Genomic DNA, 23,174 nt, shown 5'->3' with positions numbered 1-23,174 from the left:
CCCCCCCACAGCATGACATGACTTGGCAGCTAAATATTTTTCGTGAGTCTTAAAGAATTTGTTTATTATTTACTTCGATCATATGACTTCTGGAAAGCAATAAATACATAGCAGGCTACCTGGGTTTGAACCACACACAAAAAGTGAAACTTCTTTGTTTCTGATAATACTTGGATCATACCTCAGCATCCTTTAGTCAAAATGGTTTGTCTTGCTGATATTGGGAGTTGACCTATTGGAGTTGTCCCCCAGTGGTACAAATGGGTAGTTGCTTTGGTTCTTAGTTAAAGCACCTGAAAGCTGTGAACATACCTACTTGACAAAGTCCTCTTTATATTGATTAAAGTCATTTAACCACAGAGATTCTAAAAAGGAGTTAGTTAAGCTGATGCATCCTTGTGTTGCTCAAGCAGACTGGATGCTAAATTTGTGAAAAACACTTCCGTGATTGTGAGGCAATTTGAGCACCTAAACTGGCTTTCATGTTGGTAGCTTGAACAGTGATTTAAGCCTACTCCAACTTTCTGTATTCAGCCCAGGTTAATTTATCTTCTTTCCCAGTTGCTCTTTAGGCAATTCTCCAAACTAAGCCAGTTTGAAGATATTTCATGTGTAATAATCTGAAAAGCTAACTTTTCAGTAGGATGCGAATGAAAAGACTTTACTCTGAATAGGTTAAAAAACCCAAACCAAAACACTTTCTCTTCAAACAAATTTGTCAGATTTTTCTTTTCCTAAAAGTGAGTAACTGCATGTGCGTGTGTCACAGAGGTGCAGTTGTGTTCATGCATGTTCAAATGCACACAGGCAAGGACCTTTGCCTGAGTGTTTTCTTTTTCACACGACTGAATATTCAATTACTCATGTACAGCTCTATATACCTATTATATGGCACTGTAGGATCAGAACTTCTGGTAATAACTGACACAGGTACACATCCAATTTTCACTTTTTTTTCTTTTAGTAAAAGATCATTCCTCACCATTCCTCTTTCTTTTTTCATCCCTTTTTTAGCTTGATTCACTATTCTTTTATGTTAATTTCCTGCCTGAATTGATTTCCTGCCTGAATTGATAAAGCACACTAATTACTGCATTCAGATCCAGCCTCTGTCTCATGAATCAGAACTCTAATGCTTGATTTAAGATTGCCATAATTTGTAGTGAGAGAAGTGAGACAAAGAAATAGTGGGAGTTTTAAAAGATTACTTTAAATTTTTTTTTTTTTTTTTTTTTTTTCTGAATATGCTGCATTTCTTCAGAGTTGCATGGGACAGTAGAAGTTTAGTGACCTGATGGAAAGGTTTTGTGAGAGCCTTCATATGTTTAGTGAAGACTGCAGGGCATTGCTGGTGACATAGGTTTTCTCCAATGGCTAGTCCAGTCAGCATCAACCAGAGACCATAACATGTCCTGTGCTAGCCTAATAAACATTAAGCTGAGTTCTATACCAAAACAATGGGGCAAGACAACTGAGACTTAATACCAAACACTTTGAGTCATTTTGACATAGCTCATTTGTCAGCCTGAGACTTCTAGTTCCAAAGGTAAAAGTAATTATTTTTATACTTTTGAATTTTTCTTCAAAAATACATGAAAAATACGCTAGCTGGAAAATTAAACATTAACCTGAAATGGGAATAAAGCGCTAGCATCGGACAGTGTCTTGAGTATCGATATACACAGCAGAAATCTAATTTCATTTACTGCGGATTAAAAAGAAAATAAATAAATCTGGCTTGTGTCATTCTACCGGGGTACTGTCTCTGTATACTGTTTGTTACATTACTTTGTGTATTTCTTTAGAAATGTGAAGCTCTGTTCATCTTTCCCTTCTGGAAAGGAGAAAGATCTTTTGTCTCCACTTCCTTTTTTCCTTTCAGGTAGCTATGATAGCTGTTCTAAACTTTGTTTTTCCTACCTCCAAATCCTCTATGTTGTACTTTCCCTAGCTTTGTATGTTCCTGTCTGCTTTTGTTTGTAATTTTTTTCAGAGTTCTTCATACTGCTGTCCAAGCATTTGAGAAAAATTGATCTGTGTCTGTTAACTGTTGAATAGATGCAAGAATAACCTAGAAGTTGTCTGTATTTCTATGGCATGTTTATCTTTTAGAGGCTACGTAAATATCTGAACCTAAAAAAAAAAAAAAAGTCCTGTAGCTGAAAAAACTCATTGACGTGTCCAGAGTTGCATATTAAGAATTAATTTTTGTTTTTCCGTTGTAAGCAGTGAGCATATTCAAAGGCTTGAAGATAGGATAAAGATAAACAGACAATAATGGGGAAACAAGGCAGGAGTTAACAAGACATACGGAGGATTTATTTCCATAAGATATCTTGCTGTCATTAAAGTAAAATTTTAATTTTTTTTAACATAAATAATACATGATTTCTGCAGTGTATTGATCTGAAGCCAGGGGAATTCAGTTGCCTCTCTGATGGCTTGAGTAAATACTCTAACATCAGTGTAGCAGCAATAGGTACTAAATCTGTTTCGAAATACCAAAGATAATTTGTATTGTAGGTTGAATAGTCTGAGTGAAATAGTATCACAGCCACTTATTAAGTGGAATAAATGATCATGATCGCTAAGGTATTGAAATAGAAATAATTCTTGCGTCTTTGTTTCCTGCTAAACCTATTCTTACTATTATGCCCTAAAAATCTGCATTTTTCAAAGGCTGATATGGTTAACTTTGACAAACACTTTGACTTTTGTATGTTGTAGAGTGTTCTTCTGTGGTTATTTGATTTTATTTTTGTTTCTGATGTTGCCGTTTAAGTACAACTTCAACCTCTTGTTTCAGTGCTCAGTTACCAGTGACATAGATTTTCCAAAACAAGTCATCCCACTGAAGACTCTCAATGCTGTTGCTTCTGTGCCTATAATGTATTCTTGGTCTCCTCTTCAACAGAATTTTATGGTAAGTTTAGAAAGTGCTGAAAAAATGTATGGAGAAAAGGGAGGGGTTAATTTTAGAAATAAACCAGCAAAAATCTGTTGCCAGTTACCCTCCCTATCTTTTTTTGGTATTGGTAATAAGGCAGTAGTAATCAGAAATAGTGTCCCCCAAATAAAATAATAATAATAATAATTTTAACAAATGTAACTTTAAATGGAAACTAAGCCTCTGTCCTCAGTGAACCTAATTATCTCTGAAACCTTGCTGTAAAGAGACACTAAGTCTATTTAATTCAGCTGACCAATTGTCTTGTATGGCATTTAACAAATATCGATTTATTTGAAAGTGTATAATTAGTGTAATGAGAAATGTTTTCCGAGGGATATGAATGTCTTTATGTAAGACAATCGGCCAATGTACCTGTAACAGAATAATAATTTGTATGGAATAAAGATAACTTAATCCTTAAATACTTTCCCCGCATAATAGTCATTCTTATATAGCGACTGAGTATAGCCTTGTCTTCTGATGAGCTTCTCTGTATGCAGAAGCCATAACGTTAGATTTCTGATTTAGGTATTGAAGATATTTTAAAAGCTTAGCTTATTACAAATCTTTGTCACATCATTTTGTATATTATCACTTTTGCTGACTGGTTATTATGATAATAATCATAGCAAAGTTATTTAAATAACCAGTTTTATCAGTATATGTACGGAGTTCTTCCACACCTTTTTCTACTTGCTTTCAATTCATCAGTGTTTAGATATTTACACTGCTGCGGAATCATGATCAGCAGTAAGTTTACATTTATTTTTTTAACAATAGAAGGTTCTTCTGTAGTATTGGAATATACAGCTGAGTATCTAGGTCCGTAAATTCTACTGATAAAACGTGGGAGTACTAATGCATTTAGTCTATATGTAGACAAAAAAAAAAAATACACTGGAGCTCAGATTAAATTGAGGCATGTTTCTGTTTGCTGTTTAGACAACTTGAGTTTAGAGTCTTTTTGTATCATATTGATACAATGAAGGGGTGGTTTCCATCGCACATTACTGTGGAAGAGAACCAAAGAAGGGAGAATGAACTTACCAAATACAAGCCTTCCGAAGCTAGGTAGCTTACTGTGTTTTAACAGTAGAAGCTTTGTGGAAACACCCTGCTAATCTTAATGTTAAGAGCTACTGTCAGTATCTTGAGCCAGTCACCACCAGTGCAAAAAATTGTTGAACAAAGGCGAAGGTTTTGTTTTGTTTATCTAATTAATGGTAAATGTACTAAAGCAGTGAAGCTGGCTAGTTAACTGATAGCTAGACACTTACAGATTGTGAAAAATAGCAATGCAGAAATAGTCAATTGAAAATGCAATTTAAAATTGCTTGATTATAACTATTGTTACTAGGTAGAGGATGAAACTGTTTTACATAACATTCCGTATATGGGAGATGAAGTGCTTGACCAGGATGGTACCTTTATTGAAGAACTGATCAAGAACTATGATGGGAAAGTGCATGGAGACAGAGGTGAGCCCAATCACTCAGGTATACTAATCACTTCTTCCTACATAAATAATCGTTATCAGTGTTGCTTGTTAAGGCCTGATGCTTGATTGTTACAGTAGTGTCTCTAGAATTCCTATATTGTGTAAACTTTGGGTATAACAGACTTCCTTATTTAAATATATCGCTTTATGTTTTCATAAGGCTGCAAAGTGTTAAAGTCGTAGTGTGGAAAGGTTAAACACATTAACTTTTTCCCTAGACCTTATAGTGATACATCATAATGCCTAGGTGCAACTTGGATAAGTTCTTGGTCTTCAATTTTATGCTCAGAGCTTTACAATATGATTGTGTAATGTCCCTGCGGGTGTCCTGCGTAGCAGAAAGTGGCAGAAGTATGCAAAACTCTGATAATGACAGCACTTTTAAATGCGATTTGATAGAATAACCTCTTGTGAGTTTGGGGCTTTTTTCTTTTAAGGAAATTATTAGCTATTTAAAAACCTCCTTTCTATAAGTCAGCCTATAGAGCAAAGCTGTACCCTTCTGTTGATACACTATATATATGTATTCTTAGGTTTAGTTTACCTCTTACTCTGTGTGGGAGCTGGACTGTGTGCGATGTTGTCTGTCTCTTAGTTTGCTAAAGTCTCAGTGAAGTGCAACCTTTCACTTGCTGTATGTACCCACTCAGAAATGGCTTATACAAGCCTGAACTTTACAGTTGTAAACATTTCTCTGACTACTCTGCTTCCCCCTTCACGGAAATGTAACACCACCACCCCCCAATGGGGAATCTTCTTAAAATTAATTGTATTCCTGTTAATGCTGGTGTAATTGAGAAAGAGAACTACATTTTTGAGTACGTTGTGTGCCACTCATGAAGGTTAAGCCTGCAATACAATAATAAATGCTACTCAGTCCTAAACCAGTCTTGTAAGTGTCCTCAGGGTAGCTGGTGCCTTTATATTTCATGAGAATGTGAAATATTTCATGGGGTTTTGCCTTTGGATATTTTTACAGATTTACTGATCGCTGACATCCTTCTCAGAGAAGTGATTATGTCAAAATGGTGACATTACTAGTAAATGTCTTCTATTATTGCTTTAATTTATTATTAAATGAGTCCAGCTTTAAAATTAATCTTGTTTCGCTGTCTTGAGTCCCAGGTTTATGATGGCAATTACTGTTATTATGGGTCCTTCAAAACTATATATTGAAAGTAGAAAGATGTTTTTTTTTAATCTCCCAATAACTGGTATTCTTGTGTGACTGTAATTAAGTGTAAATGCTGTGGGAACCTGTAATCCAGAGGCATTCCCATGTAGGAGTCAGAATTGTAAACTAGCTCTGTAATTGCACTTTTGGGAGAGAAATTCAAACTAACCTATGTGTGTATATTAAGAGTTCTGTTTAAAACATCCAAATGAAGTACCTGCCTGTTTTTATTGTCTACATAGGAATAAAACTACTAGTTTCCTTCAAGTTTTACTTTGACATCCAACCCCAGTCCAGGTTCAAAAGGATGGTGATAAGCACTATGGTTTCCACACAGTTCATGTCTATTTTTTGAAAAATAAGTGCAGTCTCTGTCAACACTAACTACAGTTTTCCTCTCTGCAGAAATGCCATATTGTCTATCTGTGCTGCACTCTGAATTTCACAGCAGAATATAAGCTAATAAGCAGATATATGCAGCATTGTATCTTTCATTTTTCTCTTGAATTTTCTGTATATAACCGTATTCTTTTTTTATCTCTTTGCCAGTGGGATCTATAGTGGGGAAGTGGATGCTATGGAACTACGAACCAAAAATCTCTCTGGAGATTTCCTAGCTGTCCAAGGATAGCTTCATACACTGCATAGACATAGCATGCATTTCCAGGCTGGCTTAACCTAACCATGTTGGAATTGCGATTCTGGCATAAAATCTCTTAAATAGTCTAGCTAGTAAGTAATTTTTTTTCTCTTCCGAGGAAGAGACATTTATTTATGTCTACTGGTATGAAGCACAGGGAGTCGGGAAAAGAAAAAATTTAAAAAGTTTCCCTCTCCCCTTCCCAGTTGTCAGTCTAAGAAATAAATTCTGAGTATTTTTAACTCTTCTAGGTTCATACATTGAAACTAAGAGGGGGAAAAATACAAAATCATTTTTCTTAAATCGGAGCCTTTACCATAATGTAATTCAAGTGTAGGGAGAATTAAAAATACTTCATGTACACCTTCTGCTTTTCTGTTCATTCCCAATTTTGCTGAATTTCAGAATGTGGATTTATCAATGATGAAATATTTGTTGAGCTGGTCAATGCACTTGGTCAATATAGTGATGATGAAGATGATGATGATGGAGATGACAATCCTGATGAAAGAGATGACAAGCAAAAAGATCGGGAAGGTAACAGGATGGGTATGTCTGTCTGCAGACTTTAAAAATGAAAACCAAAAAACCCTTTTCTTTAATAACTCGATGAATTTGTTCAAACCATTCTACTTGATAGATTTCAGGTCTAAAGTAGCATCTTTTTCTTCATCATTTCCTTTGCCATTTAGTTCAAGTGCTGTACAGAGAATACTAAGAAAGGTGCTTTTGCCAATTTTTGTTTATCTGCATACTGAAACAGTCAAATGCACCAAAAATCGGTCAGGTATCTGTTTAATAAATGCTGTGGTACTCCTCAGAAAATGAAATATCATTATTCTAAAGTAGGCAGAGTTCTGAATTGCCATCTCCATCTGCTGGTGAAATAATGGTTTCTCCAAAGTTTACTAATAGAGTTCTTTCGTCAGGAAAGATCACTTAATGCAGTTTAAGTTGTCTGTAATTGAGAAATAAAAACCTTTGCTTTTTTTTTTTTTTAATTAGGATTTTTGGTGAAGTACCCCTTTCTCTGAACACTTCCTTGAAGTAGCAAAGTAGCAGGAATACATTTTTTTGTTTGTTTTCGAAATCTTTTGCTTCCTTTACAGAGAAAGAAAGCCACCCACCTCGGAGATTTCCTTCTGACAAGATATTTGAAGCCATTTCCTCAATGTTTCCAGACAAGGGTACAGCAGAAGAATTGAAAGAGAAGTAAGAAACTCTTAGGATATATTTCTGTGTTGCTTTATGAAACAAAGATTACTTGACTTCATTAAATATTTGTTGATAAGGAATGATTCCCCTTGCAGCTAGGTTCTGTGGCAGTTGTGTAAATTCTGCAAGTGATACTTTAAGGGAATTGGCTGTTCCCACCAACTAAGTCAAACAATACAGACGTGTTTTTTAGCCTTCCTTTCAAACTATTGAAAAGTGAGTGTTTGCATGTGTTTATTTATGTTATTTTTTGGATGTGGTAAAATAAAATTTTCTGTTTTTTAAAAAAAAAATCTCCTTTTTGTAGTTAGTGAGATATGTATATGAGGAGATGATGGTCCAGAAAATAAATGCATTCTTTCCTAGCCAATTTTATATTTATACTAATGAGTATGGAATTAATAACTTGTCACGTCACTGATTGATTGACCATTCTTGCTGGCACGTATTTCTGAATTATTTTTTTTTTAATTTTTCACTGAAAATGCAGAGTGGTACTGGAATCAAAACTTACTTTTCTTTTTTAAATTATACTGAATAAATAACTTCTATTTCTTTCTTTTAAGATATAAAGAACTCACTGAGCAGCAGCTTCCTGGAGCTCTTCCTCCTGAATGCACACCAAACATAGATGGACCAAATGCTAAATCTGTTCAGAGGGAGCAAAGCCTGCACTCTTTTCACACACTCTTCTGTAGACGCTGTTTTAAATATGATTGCTTCTTACATCGTAAGTACAATTACAGTGAGTTTGTATATCTCTTATTTTTTGCAAGTCAAGAAACTTAAAAGTACCATAAGATGCAGTACAGAAGGAAGGACAGAGAAGAGAAAATAAAAGCAGTAAAGTTCGCAAAACCAGCTTGTCCTTGCTGACATCATTTTGCAGTGAAAACTATTCCTCAAACTGAATGCACCTGTTTGGGGTAGTTTGCATTTAGGAGTTTGTATAGAATTCCTGGTTTGGACCAACCTATAAAGTTACTTCCCTTTATATAGTCTTCAAGAAAACTACATTGTTTTCTACTACTGTTTCTGTGTTACACTTTCTCAATTTGTGCGTGGAGAATAGAATATATTTCTCCATAAAAATAACTGGTTATTCATCAGACTTGCTTCATTTTCTAGCAGGGAGAATGAATATCCATGAACAGTTTTTATCTTATATTCTTTCAGGTTATTGTCTAGCCAGTTTACTTCTACCTGGTGATTTGAAGAATTGTCTCAGACAGTTGAGTTTTAGAAATTGTGATATCCTTTCCACTGAATTGCTTTCACGTTGCCGCATTCTTTTGGGGAAAGGATTTAACAAAAGCATTAGCAATGATGTCTCCATTTGCAAAAAGTGTAAAGAATAAGAGAGATTCTGAAGTGCTACTTGAGACAATTCTTTCTCTAAGAATGGAGTCAAATGTAAAGGGGAACCTAAGAGTCAAATATGAAGTGGTTTCAACTTGCAGTTGAATACTATGATGCCCTCTATTTCAAATTAATTTTCACTTTTGACTTAACTGTTCATTTGCATGTTCCACTGTGAGTGTGCATGCATGTTCATTTGGAAATCTTTGTGCTTTTGTCAGCAGCTCCTCATCAACACACATGCAACTGCCTGTATTTGTACTTCACACTGAAGGCTTTATACACAGTGCTGCTGCTTTTTAATATCCCTTAGTTGCCTTTCAGTTTGAGGAGGAACTGGGGTTGTTCTCAGATGGTGGGAGGCAGGGTGGGGAGAAAGCTTTTCCTGTTCCTAGTTTCTTTAGTATTTGTGGCTTTTGGAGTTAGGTCTGTTAGTTTCACTTTCTCCTTGCATTTGGTTGGCAGGCCTTGCTTGAAAATGCAAAGAAAGAAGCTCTTACTTCTGAAAAACGTTTAAGAACAGTAAGTTTCTTGAGGTAAAGCTGCTGCCATGTCCAGCCAGCTTCAACGCAGCATGTTCTGTGAAGCTGTAGGTTTTGTTTAGAAGTATCTTAGTTGCCTGGATGACTCATTCCAAGAAGTGCTCTGTGCAGCCTTAGTCTGTAGGACAGGGAAGTGAAGCTGTATGCTACCTCTTGGCAAGTGCTTTCCTCTGGCAGTGGTTTTACAAGTTCTTCACAATCTTAGTAGTCTAGCAGGGAGATTGAGTGCTGGTCTAGTTTTACTTCTTCAAAAGAATTTTGCTTTTTAAGTCAACAAGAAAGCATTGTCCAGACATAGTGAGAACAAAATTTTTCTAGCAGCATCCCAGAAGATTTTAGGTACAACTGCAGCAGTTGTTTTAGGCAATTTTTGTTACTAATTTTATAAACTTGTAGTTTTCCAGTGAAAACATAGGCTTCTCTAAAATACACATATATTTGATTACTTGTGTAGTTTATGTAGATTTGCCTTTCATAGTAATTTTTGCAGATTGTTAGAAGTAGAATGGAAAGGATCCATGGACTGCATTTTGGTACCTACTACTCTGGGGAACCTGGTATTACCAGTCCACAGTTTTGAGGCACCAACTCTGTGGGACTTCTTTTCTTTTAGTGCTGTTAAGGACAGGTTCATAGTATTGTTCATTTTGACATGTTCTTTAGTGCCAGATTCAGACAATGGCGCCAGAGTCATGTCACCGATTGGCTGAAAGACCTCAGTTGTCACACTAGCAGCATCCTTTAAGCGGAAAGCATTGTGCCCCCTTTCTCTGTGTTCCTAACCTTCAGATGGGAGACAAGGTGTTAATCCTAAAAGATTGCCTAAGTTCTTATTGCTGGTGATCTATGATAAGACCCTTAAACAAGTCAGTATTCTTTCCAAAGTGGGATATGTCTAAGTCTTCATTTTAAGCCATACCTCGTACTTAAAAAGGCCCAAACTTTAGGTCATCTTTTCAGGTTTTCAGGGCCATAGTAGGAAGAATAACACATCCGCTGTGGAGGCATTCAAGATGTACCTTTGTGTCAAAGTGAAGTGTGAAATTACTGGTTATGATAATGGTCTTCATGACAGCGTATGCAGCACATGCATTGTCACTGATGAAAATGTATTTGATGATACTTATATGATTATTGCAAAGAGATCTCTTGAAGCTTCATTTACACGTTCACTATGTAGCCTCCAGACTAGACGCTGAATGTAGTAAACTGATGCTTCAGTCACCATTCCCTGAAGACATACCTAAATCCCACCTCTACAATGACCGGTTCACTGCTTTGGATCTGTTGCTTCCTTCTGCTTTTGTCTGTAGTAACACCAAAGAAAGAGGATTGTTTTCTGTCTGTGTGTTTGTCTGTCTGCGTGTCTGTCTAGAGCTAGGAATTTATCTGTTAAAAACTGAGAGTCAGGTGTATGACCTCTTTACTTTCTATGAAATGTTAAGACTGTTGGTCAAAATCCACCAGATTGATTGCTGGGATTAAGTAACTCATCAAAAAAAAAAGACTACTCTGGTTATTGGAAGGCTGCCCTAGCAATCTTCAGTGTCTCTGCAATAATTTAATGGTTTAACTTTTTAAAAAAGTTGACAACATTTCACTCTAATCAGTTGTCCCTGTGTTCTACTTCATGTAATTGCCAAGCACTATAGGATGATGTCCTGGCTTCTGCAGATGACATTTTTGATTAATTACTTTGGTAACATGGTGGGCTACAGCGATCAGATGTGTACTTTGAAAGGTGCAAATATCTGGAGAAAGCATAGAGAATTAAAAAAATACAGGAATTCTATTAGGTCTGGTTTTGATTTTTGTAATTCCCCCTCTTAGATTCCATTTTTAAGATTAGCCTTATTTTATGGAGTTTCAAATCTTTGTTCTAGAACATCTGAGTTAAATATTGGAAAAGTTACCATTAGATTTTTAACGTGTCAAGTCCCCTTGACGACCTGGCAATCCCTTTATGTGCAGGTGATGACATTACTGAAAAAACTTGTGTACCGACTTCATTTGCTGACAGCAAGGAATTATGCCTAAATGTGTGGACTAACAAAGAATTTAGAAGAAGGAAAAATATCAGGTAGGGAGAATTTCCCAAATAGCTTGACTGTGAAGCAAATGTACATTTCAGGCTAAACTGTTGCCTGTGTACTTTCACATTATGAAAAATATGAGAATTGAGCCCATTGGGGATGAGACAGGTAATATATCTCAAAGACAGAAAACATGCTCAGTGAAGCAGTTTTAGAACAACCTTCATACAGAAATTATTGAAGAAATACGGAGTTTAGTTACTTAGGAAATTCTGCAAAGTCGTCTTTGATTTTAAAAAAAAAAAGCCTACTAATATTTGCAAGATTCATAATATAGCTAGACAAACAGTTTTATTCTTGTACTTGGTCCTTTCTTTGTAACAAGCCTCCCCAAAAAATACCTCACAACAGCGGTGGTAGATTCTGACTGTCGTTGTCAGTACTATAGTATGTTTGGTGTTTGTGAAATAGTGGAATCCAAGATACGATACTAATAGTAAATATCAGATATTCTTGACGTCCTGCTGGTTTAAAAAGTCAAACACTGATTTATTTCACTGCATTACAAACTAAACATTTCTTCATTGTCTAAAGGAAAACAATTTTTTAAAGAAAATAAACGCTCATTTTAGGACCTCACACAAATGGACTTGTGAGACAAACACTTGCATCTGCAAGTGACATGTAAAAAGAATAATTTTGATTTCTGCACATTGCAACAGTCTGATATGGATCATGGCTTGCAAATGTTTTACTGTTCTTTTGCATTGATGCAAAATTATGTTCCTTGGAGTATGAAGAGAGAGTAAAACAGTTATGTGGGAAAAAAAAAACCAAACCAAACCAAACAACCCTGAATCAATACAGTTGTATACTGTGCAAATTTAAAGATGCAGTGTTGAAAAATGTGGGTTTTTTTCCCCTCCACGTTTGGGTGGGGGGCTCCCATCATCTCATTGTTTCTTAAAAGCTGGATAAAGATGGAATAACTTGGCATTAAACTGCAAGGTTTCTTTGTTATTTAGCATATTTTACCTACAGAATGTATGAACACTTCAAGGATATGTGAAACATATGAGAACTGAAATACTGCATAAAAGCTTTTAACTGTGGGGGAAGAAGGAGTGCTAATAGCAACAGTATGCATAAATTACATTACTATACTTGCTTATAAATAATTCTTACATATCTATATGTCCATATGGGGAAAATGGAAGCTTTTTTGTGTTTCTAGACTTATAAAATGTAATATATTTCTCTGGAGAAAGTGATGTAATATTTAATTAGTGATACTTTTATATTGTTTATACTTTTTTAAGAAAGCCTTGGAAGAATACATTGCTTACCTGAGGTTCCCATGTGCTGCTGTCATTAATACAGGCATAACGTTATAGAATTTATGATTTGATTTCCAGCGCACCTTCCCTTATGGGAGGGGACCATGAAGTGATGGTTCCAAGATGGAGTGGTTTCATCAGAGAAGCTATCTTAAGAAGTGCTCACCACCACTCGTCACCCTCCCCACTGGTGTCAAAACAAGTGCTTGTGGAGCTACGCTGCAAACCAGATCACTGAAATGAGATTTGCTTTTAAAAACTGTGAAAACATATGTGAGCTCTGCCTACAATCTTAAAAAGGGAAGGAACTGCATTTAAAAAGTCAGTTTTGAAAGCGTAGTGGACTATTATAAAGAGAAGCCTTGTGCACGATCTAGAAATAAGAGGAGTAGAAAAGCCTATGGTGGTGGCTTATTGAAGGAGAAGGTTGTGTGTGGTGTTGGTACAGAACAACCCTTATGGATTAGTATGGGTAAGAGGGGAGGGATTTCTTCCTTCAGTTTGAACATTAGCACTTTTTATTCACTGAGTGTTGAAAAACTTAAGTTACAGTTGCTTAACTGCAGCTGTAGTATAACTGCAGCATTAGTGCTTTTACAGTGCTTGGGAACCATGCATTTTCAGACATGCCTTCATGTGGAGTGTTAGGAAACAGCTAGCACTGAGTAGTCTTTTTTTTAAAAAAAAAACAAAACAAAACAAAACAAGCCACTCATGCATTCTCCATTTTTGTTCCTTGCAGTTGTGTATGCCACTGTTAGCACATTAAGGGAGGGGAAAATATTTATGATATCTACATATACTAAAACTAAAAAATGCATTCCTTGAGCATTGAGGATTTTTTTTAAAAAAAGAGAATTGCAGAAAACTAAGGATGATATTTCGGAAAGCTCCTAGTATAATGTGGGAACATGAGTATATGAGTTTGTGTGAGAGTCTAGCTGCAGGTTTTCCAAGCTTCAGTTAAGTAAGAGGTATGGAAGAGTTCCCAAGACTTCCAGTAAAACGAGGAAAATCAGTCTTTCTGAGAACATCCTTCTGGGAGGCAGGGATTGCATGGGGGGAGAGCTGGTAGAGATGAGCTCTGGCAAAAGGAATGGGTAGGCAACTCTGCCATCCTGTTACAAAGGTGCTCATATTGCATCTGTAACATACTCAGTTCTGAGTCATCATTCTGCAACTTATACAGAGCTATACAGAGTCCATCAGATACATGAGCAGACACTTCTCTACAATTTGCAAACTTAACTGTGGATGTTCTGATCCATAGTAACTGTGTGATGCTAACTTATTTTTACCCTGCAGCTGGGGTATAGGAACGGAACTCTTATTACCTTGTCAGTTTAGTTGGAGTTCTGATAAACTAAGAGAGTAAAAATGCTTATATGTCCTTCTCATTAACAAAAATGAAAAGTGGGTCCATTACCTTTCCAAAGTGTGTGGGGTTGGATTTTTTGACAAGACAGAAATTGAACACCTGAATCTTCTGGATTGAGAGATGATCATGCATTAGTAGGAGAAGCCCTGAACAATTCCATTTAATATGGTAATGGAAGTAAAGTCTGTTTTATTTGTTGGGAAGGGAGGTATAGCAAGTCTTCCTTGATACATGAAACAAATGTGATGATTGTCTTCACTGATGTAAATGGGCATAAGCAAAACTTGCCCATGTGCTGTGTCTGTATTTAAGTGGTAAGTCAATGTCACTAGATGGGGTTTATTGTGTGTTTTTTTTTCTATTTTTTATAATTTTTATTCTTGGTTTAGTAAAGTCTTGGTAAACCTTGTGCTTTGGATACTGTTTGAGGTTAGGTATTTAATGTATTTTTTTATATTAAAACTTACAAATATGGTGTTTTGCTTCAACAGCATTCCACGCAACTCCTAATACTTATAAACGAAAGAATACAGAAACAGCATTAGATAATAAGCCTTGTGGACCGCACTGTTATCAACATCTGGTAAGATAATTTTGTATGTTAGAGTTCACTAAGTGCTAGTGCTAGCTGCAGTATAGCAAGCTACGCTTAGTGTAGGGACGTGTTGGATCTATGACAGTGCATATACTTGTGGGCCACCTGCAGTCAAATCAGTTTGCGTGAAAGAAAAGAGTTACCTTCCAATCATCAATTGAAAGTCTAAGCAGCAATAATTTTTAGCTCTGTTAGGTGTAGCCTGAGATATTCGTAGGGAAGAAAGATTATTGCCTCCTAATAAGGTGTTGCTGCTAGTCTTTCCAATCTAGTCAAAGAACTGGGTCTTACAGACTTAGCTCTCTTGTAAGTTATATCACAACTAAAAGGTTTTTTAGTTTGCTGAAGGCGGATTCCATCCAGGATTCATGCTTTTAAGATATAACAGGAGGGAAATTAATAAAGTGAAATCCTTAGTAATATATTTTTAAATCTCTCTCATGCTTCCCCTGAATTTTTTAGTATGAGAAACCATGCAATTTTCCAATCTAAAAACTTGCTACGCATTGTCATACCCTTTTCCACTAGAAAACAAATTACCAGTGATTGCATTTTAAAAAATGCAGAATGCACATTGCTTAAGTGCCACGTGCAAGAAGAGTTCTTGTATTTTGAAGGGTATTCTCTGTGGGAAATTCTCTTTTTTTTTTCTGTCATTTAGGAAAATAGAAATTTACTACTGAATTATTTTTCACTTGGCAGCCAAAATGGAAGTGGAACTGAAGTACTGACATAAGTACTGTAGATTTTTTTTGGTGATATATTAAAAGTATTTATATTTGTGGTTAGAGTACATTTAACTGGAATTTGTGTGTACCTGATTAATTTGTAGAATATTGCAAAGTTACACAGTGTGCAAGTAGAACGTGTTCTCCCCCAATCTCTGACCACAGGTGAAAACACTTTTTAATTCTTTTACTGACAATTGTAATGTTTTGTGTTTAGGAAGGTGCAAAGGAGTTTGCGGCTGCCTTGACTGCTGAGCGTATAAAGACACCACCAAAGCGCCCAGGTGGCCGCCGAAGGGGAAGACTTCCAAACAACACCAGCAGACCCAGCACACCGACAATAAATGTATTGGAATCAAAAGACACAGATAGCGATAGAGAAGCTGGAACTGAAACTGGAGGAGAAAACAATGATAAAGAAGAAGAAGAAAAGAAAGATGAAACATCCAGTTCCTCTGGTAAGGCTAGTCAATGCTTCTTTATTCAATTAGCTGCAGTGCTTGAGAGGATACAAAAACCAACAAGTTGAGCCACACGATCCTAGAAACCATGTATGGGGAGTGTATGGAACTGAGTAAAAAGACAGAGTAATAATGTCAGTTTTATCAAATAGAACCCTGTAAGAAAATTTCCAGATTCTCTTGATTTACATATAGCAGTGAGATCGTGTAATTTCATTAACTGCTGTTACCTGATTTTTAGCTTCTTTCAGAGGTATGTGAAAAGTGCTGTTTTGTTATGGCACTCAGATTAGGAAATGACAACAACAAAAAAATGGGCTATTTTTAGCTACAGTTAATAATTTAATGTTTTTAAGGGCTGTGTAAAATTTTGGAAACATAGCTTTACATTGATCCATACTGTCAATTATTTATTACAGAAGCAAATTCTAGGTGTCAGACACCGATAAAGATGAAGCCAAATATTGAGCCTCCGGAGAATGTGGAATGGAGTGGTGCAGAAGCCTCGATGTTTAGAGTTCTTATTGGCACCTACTATGACAACTTCTGTGCAATTGCCAGACTGATTGGGACCAAAACGTGCAGGCAGGTAAGAAGGGAAGCTACTTACTAAGGAGGATAGCATTTTACTTTTAAAACTGAAGTATAGAAATGCTATATTATACTGATTGCTAAAAGATAAACTTAATTAATTTTCTTGGTTTTCCCAAGAATGCTATGATCCAGAATTCATGCCACAAATATATAAAAGTTAGTTTTAAAGCTGTTTTTAAATTAAATTTACAGGAGGTTTAAATTAGTCTGTTCTTAAATGACAAAAATAATCAACTTTTAACGTATTGAAAAGAGACTATGACTGGATATAATCTGTAAGTTGTTGGTTGGAGGAAATCATACTAACTTAGAAATGAGCAACTTTCTACTAGTGAGAGATTTATCGTGGATGTATTATGGTATCTCTTGTTAGGTGTATGAGTTTAGAGTAAAGGAATCTAGTATTATTGCTCCAGTCCCTGCTGAAGATGTTGATACTCCTCCCAGAAAGAAGAAAAGGAAACACAGGTAAATCTGTTACTAAATAACCTTAGCATAACAATAAATTGGAGATACAGGGGATCAGAACAGAAAGTATTTTGGAGGAAAAGTCATGCAGCTCTTCTCATTTTGCTGCCAAAAACAAAGTTTGCAGCAATAAAACAAAATGGTGTTTTGGTTTCAGACAAAAGTCTTACCCCATTGGCAGGTATAACCTTCCACTTCTTTTCCCCTCTCCCTTCTTTTTAACTTCTTTAACAGCCAGATTCTTGTTAGAAGATTCTTGTAGGTGTATTGCTGTGAGTAGTCAAACTAGTTTAGATTAGAAATACTCTACAGAGCTTGTTATAACATTCAAGATATTGTGGTATAGTTTTGTTTGCAGCAATAAATATTAAATTTACAGGCATTATAATGGGATTCAATAATGATTATATGGTATTTTGTAAATTAAAACTCATGGGGGTTTTGTGATGAAATGTGTTCTATTAAGACTCAGATGATCAGTAAGCAAAAATGTTGTAGCAAACTAGTAGGATTGCCTTTTTTTCTTTGAGAGAATAGTCTCTCAAAGAAAGCACCTTTGTAGCACCCGAGTTTCATTATCAACTAGAACTTCAACTAAAGAAGCAGGTTAACAAGTTGTTATTTGAAGTGAAGCTGCAATGAAGAATAAAATCTAGCTTTTTGCTGGAGCCACAGAGACCATCTGAAACAATTTCTGTTGGAATTGTAAACTTGGGGGCTACTGTCTGTCAGTGATGAATTTTTCTTTGAGAATCCTGAAGTCTGAAAATGCAATTCTGCGTTGATTATTTTTATTCCTAGGTGTAAGAACGTAGGACATAAAAGCTGACTGAAAATTAGCAAGAATATTTTCTTTCTGCAAGCAATAAGTACACCTTTTTCCATAAAGTTTCCTATTTCTCCCTTTAACTTTCCTTATTTACCCCCAAGTTTGTTCTTCCAGTTCTTCTCCCATCAATTCTTCTTGGTTTTGTCTTAGCTTGTCTAAGTATATTTATTATTTCCAGGCTTAGTGAAATTCCTTATACTGGCTCAAAGATACTTTTGACATGGAGTAGAATGTTTCTGCTTTGTAGCATAGAGGCAGCCGATGTGAACGAGGAAGAGATTCAGTGAGCTTCTGGAAGAGATTCTGTTCTCAGCCAAAACTATTGATTTAATGCTCTTGGCACAGTTTTCAGGTTTTTGGGCATTTGGTGGATTTGGCTGTTTAAATCCAGAGTTATTAGCCATAGTACGAGTTTGGAATATGCAGTTGGAAATCAGCTTGCTTTTAGATTCATGCAAACTGCTTTAAAAATGGTGCCACTACGTCTATTTGAAAAAAGCAACTAAAAGGCTCAAATGTATTTGGAACCTGAAATGAATTGTATGGTTACCAGGTTGACAATGTTTTGGAGGAATTTTGAGACTTTTTTTGGTTTGGATTTTTTTCCAAATAAATAAAAGCCCACACCACTACATGGAATTTCTTGATGTTATTTTGTTCTTATTAGTTGCCAATATAAAAACTTATCTGGTAGCAATTTAGTTTTGAAATGCCTTTGATATCTTTTAACTGTCATTGAAGGAAGGAGATAATTTTTTTTGTTTGATTTCAGAGAATATGTGGCAATCAGTCTCCATTCTTCTGTGTGCAGTAGTCTTTTTAAAAAGGAAAACTTTTCAGCCCACCTACATACTACTGTAATCTGAGCACTCTCTAAAGATGTCACACAACTAGCAATTGGGAAAACCATCTGGAAGTCTTTCTCTGTTTCTTACGTTTCTTTGAGTTGAGTTTACCCGCTCCTAGAGTAAATTCAGTCCTAGAGCCAGGAAGGCCCTTCTGTCCTGTTTGCATTTTTCTGTTGCAAGGGACTTGCTGGTCTGCAGGTTTTCCAGGTGGATTTGTGATAGAGAGCCTTAGAGCAAAAGCAGCATTCACCAAAGAGAAGAGCAGCAGCAGAAGGCTGCTTTTAATGGCCTCTCATAACTGATTTGATAGCAGATTTTCTTACAAGACTTTGCCTATTTCCATGCAATCTTGGTGCCCATATAGGCACACTGAGCAAACAGCTGGCAAGACTACACCCCTCTTGGATAGTAAAAGATACTCTCTCCCTCCTTCCAGTGTCATATTTGTTAGATAGTCGTAATAAGGCTGATCAGTAAGAGGGGAAGACTTTTTCTACAGTTGTTTTTTGGAGAGCCAGTAAATGTAAGAGCCTGTCCTGTGTATCGGAGATTAACCTGGCAGTCTGTGAAAACTATGCTTTGCTGGAGGAGTAAGTACTTTGCATAGAAGCCAATAGGAAAATCGGAACCAAGAAAGAATTCAGAAAAGCATGAGCGTATGCTGGAGGGACTTCAGTACTGTTCATTCTCTTATGTGTATGTTTTTCTTCGATTGATGGGACCTGAGTTGTATTTGCTTTAACTAACCAGCACTCCTTCCTCAGGATTGGTGTTAGGATCTGTTATTGATTGTAGGGCCATGTACTGCTGCTTCTTGAATATTTTTGTTTTCCTTTCCTCCCTCATTTCCTATTTGGATGTGAGTTTACTTAGTAAACTTTACTTGAAAGTATTTTCTTTTTTCCCATTTCCTCATTTTCTTCCTCCTGTCCCTACCTTCTGCTGGACTGATGTTCACTGCATATGTTTGAATAGCTTACAGGGTTCTGCCTAGAGTTCAGGGTGCCTTTTTAATAGGGATTTAAAATCTCACTGTTATCAGGCAAAAGGTGCAGCTGAGTCATTGGCACAGATATTCTTACGTGCCACCTGTCTGGAAGGCAGAGTCTTAGAGTGGCAGGGAGGCTGTGGATAAGATATGACTTAGGAGACTGAAAAGAAGTCTTTGAGTGATGCCACAAAATCAAACGCTGCAAAGACTTAACTACATATATTGACATAATTGGCACGTATTTTGAATTTTCAGTGCTATTTCTGGTAGCAAAGTATCCCTGTGCAGAGAAAGAAATGCTAGTGTAGCTTCTTCCAAAGAATATGTTTCTACTGCCTGATTAGCCAATACCAGTGCCTTCTAAAAACACTGGCAAAATCTAGCACGTTGTTATCAGAGAACAGCAGTATTTTTGACAGCTTCTATCATAGTGCTTCTGGAAACACTTGTTTTCTAAGCCGGCTATCCTGCAGATGTCAGCAACCAGATGTACAAATCCACCTGCTTGCTTGGAAATTTGCCACTGAGTTTCCAACTGTTTTATTTATTTAATGAAGCTTGAGTTGCTTTTTCAACTTTCAGTCTTTTCCTTGCCTTTGCATGGTGCATGGGACCAGATCTTGCCTTTTGTTTCTGGTTGAGGTAGCAGATTATAGGGCAGATAAATAAATCGGTCCACCTATAGTATGATAGTCATTCAGGCTTCAGCTTTGTGCACTAATCAGGGGAACTTGCAGTGCTTCCTGGCAGTTTTTGAAAGTTACAAGCCAATGAATGTACTACTTCATTATGCTAATCACACCTCCTGTTGAATTGGCCAGTTTTGGCAGCTTACTTCATGTTGTCTTCTGTCATTCCCCACAATTCATGCTCACGCTGTATGTCTCCAGCTCCTTTCTTGCCTGGCTCCTGTGACACCAATCTCTTACGAGAGTGGCTAAGCTGATGCCTTTGCCATTGTGACTGCTGTATTTAATTTTCTATCTCTTTTGAGTTGTTAGTATTAATGTTTTGTTGATTGTGGCAATCTTTGTGATACTCACGTGACTTTATCCATACATTCTATACTCTCCCATAGAATCCAAAAAGATTCAGGTGGCAACTAGTCAGCAAGTGGCATTTTACTTTTGAAGTATTAGGATAGTGCTTAGCAAAAAAGTTTCATACTAATTACTAATAAAATGGTGTTTTAAGAAGCCTGTCCACAGAAAACTTTTAAGGGTTTGGATGCTAGTAGGTCCTTATTTTCCTGGGCTGAGAGACAAGCTTCTGTGAAAGAATTGTTCAAAAATATGGTATATGTTACGTTTGCCGAATACCAGCCAGACAAAAAAGATAAGTAGTTTGATGTGCATTAGAGTAATTCAAGTCAAAATTGCACTCCTTGCAATTATAAGGCAACTGTCGTCTTACAAAGAGTCAACATCTCATAATTCATAAATAGAAGTTGGTAGCCATTTTTCTAGAGTGAGTCAGTCTTAATAGGAATGCCTTCTATTTATTACAGTGCTCTGTAACGCTGATAGTCTTTGGGTTTGCTCCCTCCCTTCAACCTCAGTTACTTGGACAAGTTTGCCTCTGTGGGTTTTTAACTTGTCTGGGTTCCTTCAAATGCTTGGAAGAGAGTTGGCTGTTGAGCACTTAACGTTAAGTATAGTGGTAAAGCTTTACAGGGCAATTGCATACAGAATCTTCTTTACCTAAAGCTGTTGTGTGTGGTGGTGGGGGGCAGCACACCATTTGGTTAAAGTAGAAATCGTGCTTTTTGTGAAAGAAGTAGCAGCTGAAAAGTCCAGGAGATATTTTTCCAGAGTGCAAACTTATGAGTGTTGCATTTACTGAAGGGCAGGATGACTTTCTAAGTGTTCTGTGCTGGGGATTTCTGAGCACATGTGTTCACAAGTATTTTGGACTGCTAAGAAAATCTGCACGGAAAGTGCGGTTGCTAGGTGCAGCTAGCAGTGTATTATTTGGCCAGTGAATGAGGCTTCTCCCATATTTTCTTAATGTTGCTATATACTAAGGAAGTCCAAGAAGTATAAACTTTGAAAATCCTTAATCTAAATTATTTTTTTATGTTGGTTCACTGAAATTCAAGTGCTAACTAAAATGCATAGAATTAAAGAAAAACTAAAAACATTGATTTCTCCTTTATTTTTAAGGCTACTGAAATTTAAGTCTGATTTTTCCTTTTGGTATCTAAGGTTCAGACAGGTGTTTTTGCTCGAATGTTTCTGACACAGCTTTTCATGGAATAGTAGACATTTCATGCCCAAAGAGCTTACAATCTGAAATAGGTACAACATAAATTGTAACTTGCAAGAACTTCAAAGTATAGTGAGTTATGTTATGATAACCAAAAGCATGTTATTCTTAAAACAAACAAACAAACAAAAACCCACCACACAACAAAAAAAAAACCACCACATCTTGCAAAGGGAATGCTTAGCTAAGCTAACAGAGACAGAGGACACTGAAGAAAAACTGTGAGGATGTAAGAGAAAGGCATGTAGAGTTTGAAGTAGAAAGGAAAAGGCTTAGCACAGTACCACCAGTCAGAACAAACTGGGGAAAAGTGTGTCCAGCCAGAAGAAGTACTGAGGTCGCATCAGTGTGGCTGTACCAGACAGATGTGATCTCCTGTTGCCATACACTTGGAGCTCAGCAGATTAAGGGTAATACTGTCACCTGTAGGAGACACGCAGTGTGGTGCTGGGGCCAAGTCCTGTGAAGCAAACCAGCTGACAGACCTTCACTCCCCTATGTAGACATGTCCCTCCGTATCTGCAATTCTGTATCCTTCCTTCTACTGCTGCTGCTGCTTCTGCCTGCTAGAAGCAGCTCCAGCAGCCTCCTCTTTGCAGGCTTTCCGTCAAGGCCATCGGAATTTAAGCATCGCTCTAGCCTGGGCTGGGTGGGGGCTGCTCGGCTGTACAATCCTGGGACTAGAGAGTGGTGCGGGGAGGGGGAGGGAGAGGGAGCAGCCTGCAGAACGGCGATCAGGTCAGCTCCAAGAGACCGGGACAGGATGGTTCTGCTGCAACCACTGCTGACTTACGTGCAATTAACAGATGTTCACGTTACCAGAAACTTTCCCATTTTTAAGTCAAGTGTGGGTCCAAGATGCAGCTTTCCCAGCCCACTGCAGGAGGAGTGCCTGTCAACTTTCTTGTGTTTGTTTTGTGTTTTTGCAGGTTGTGGGCTGCTCATTGCAGAAAGATACAGCTGAAAAAGGGTTAGCATCTTTCCATTCAATTTGTGTCCTGAACTTTTAAGATCCTACTATTGCTTTTTTGGTTTTGTTTTTTGGGGTTTTGGGTGGGTGTTTTTTTTTAATGTTAGGCCATTATACACATTCCACGGGGAGCTAGAGATTATAGGAGAAATAAAAAGAAAAAAATAAGATCTCATTACACATATTGTAGGGACAAAAGGTACTGTTCAGTTTATGTAACTGGAAGAGCTCTGTGTAATTCAATAAAAAGGGAAGGAGGCTGAATTTACAATCTTTTCAGTATGGCCTCATTCAAGTAC

The 23,174-nt window shown here is 36.8% G+C and overlaps 1 protein-coding gene across 5 annotated transcripts in view; it reads left to right on the top strand.

The window, feature by feature from the left end:
• The window catches only part of EZH2 (enhancer of zeste 2 polycomb repressive complex 2 subunit), a 30,212-nt gene that overhangs the window by 1,692 nt on the left and 5,346 nt on the right, over nucleotides 1-23,174 (top strand). For 3 of the 5 annotated variants that reach the window (XM_009895044.1, XM_009895042.1, XM_009895040.1), the window contains exons 3-12: nucleotides 2,807-2,923; nucleotides 4,308-4,428; nucleotides 6,668-6,811; nucleotides 7,372-7,474; nucleotides 8,044-8,207; nucleotides 14,618-14,709; nucleotides 15,667-15,907; nucleotides 16,330-16,499; nucleotides 16,878-16,972; nucleotides 22,835-22,875. In XM_009895044.1, the coding sequence (XP_009893346.1) occupies nucleotides 2,807-2,923; nucleotides 4,308-4,428; nucleotides 6,668-6,811; nucleotides 7,372-7,474; nucleotides 8,044-8,207; nucleotides 14,618-14,709; nucleotides 15,667-15,907; nucleotides 16,330-16,499; nucleotides 16,878-16,972; nucleotides 22,835-22,875 (1,288 nt within the window). Of the gene's footprint in view, nucleotides 1-2,806; nucleotides 2,924-4,307; nucleotides 4,429-6,667; nucleotides 6,812-7,371; nucleotides 7,475-8,043; nucleotides 8,223-14,617; nucleotides 14,710-15,666; nucleotides 15,908-16,329; nucleotides 16,500-16,877; nucleotides 16,973-22,834; nucleotides 22,876-23,174 lie in introns of all 5 variants that reach the window. The other 2 variants (XM_009895039.1, XM_009895043.1) reach the window with 2 other exon arrangements.

This window comes from Charadrius vociferus, unplaced genomic scaffold (assembly GCF_000708025.1).
Source record: "Charadrius vociferus isolate BGI_N301 unplaced genomic scaffold, ASM70802v2 scaffold101, whole genome shotgun sequence".
In the NCBI taxonomy this organism is placed as follows: domain Eukaryota; kingdom Metazoa; phylum Chordata; class Aves; order Charadriiformes; family Charadriidae; genus Charadrius; species Charadrius vociferus.
Note: the sequence above shows the minus strand (reverse complement) of the source record. Positions and strands in the feature narration are given on the sequence as shown.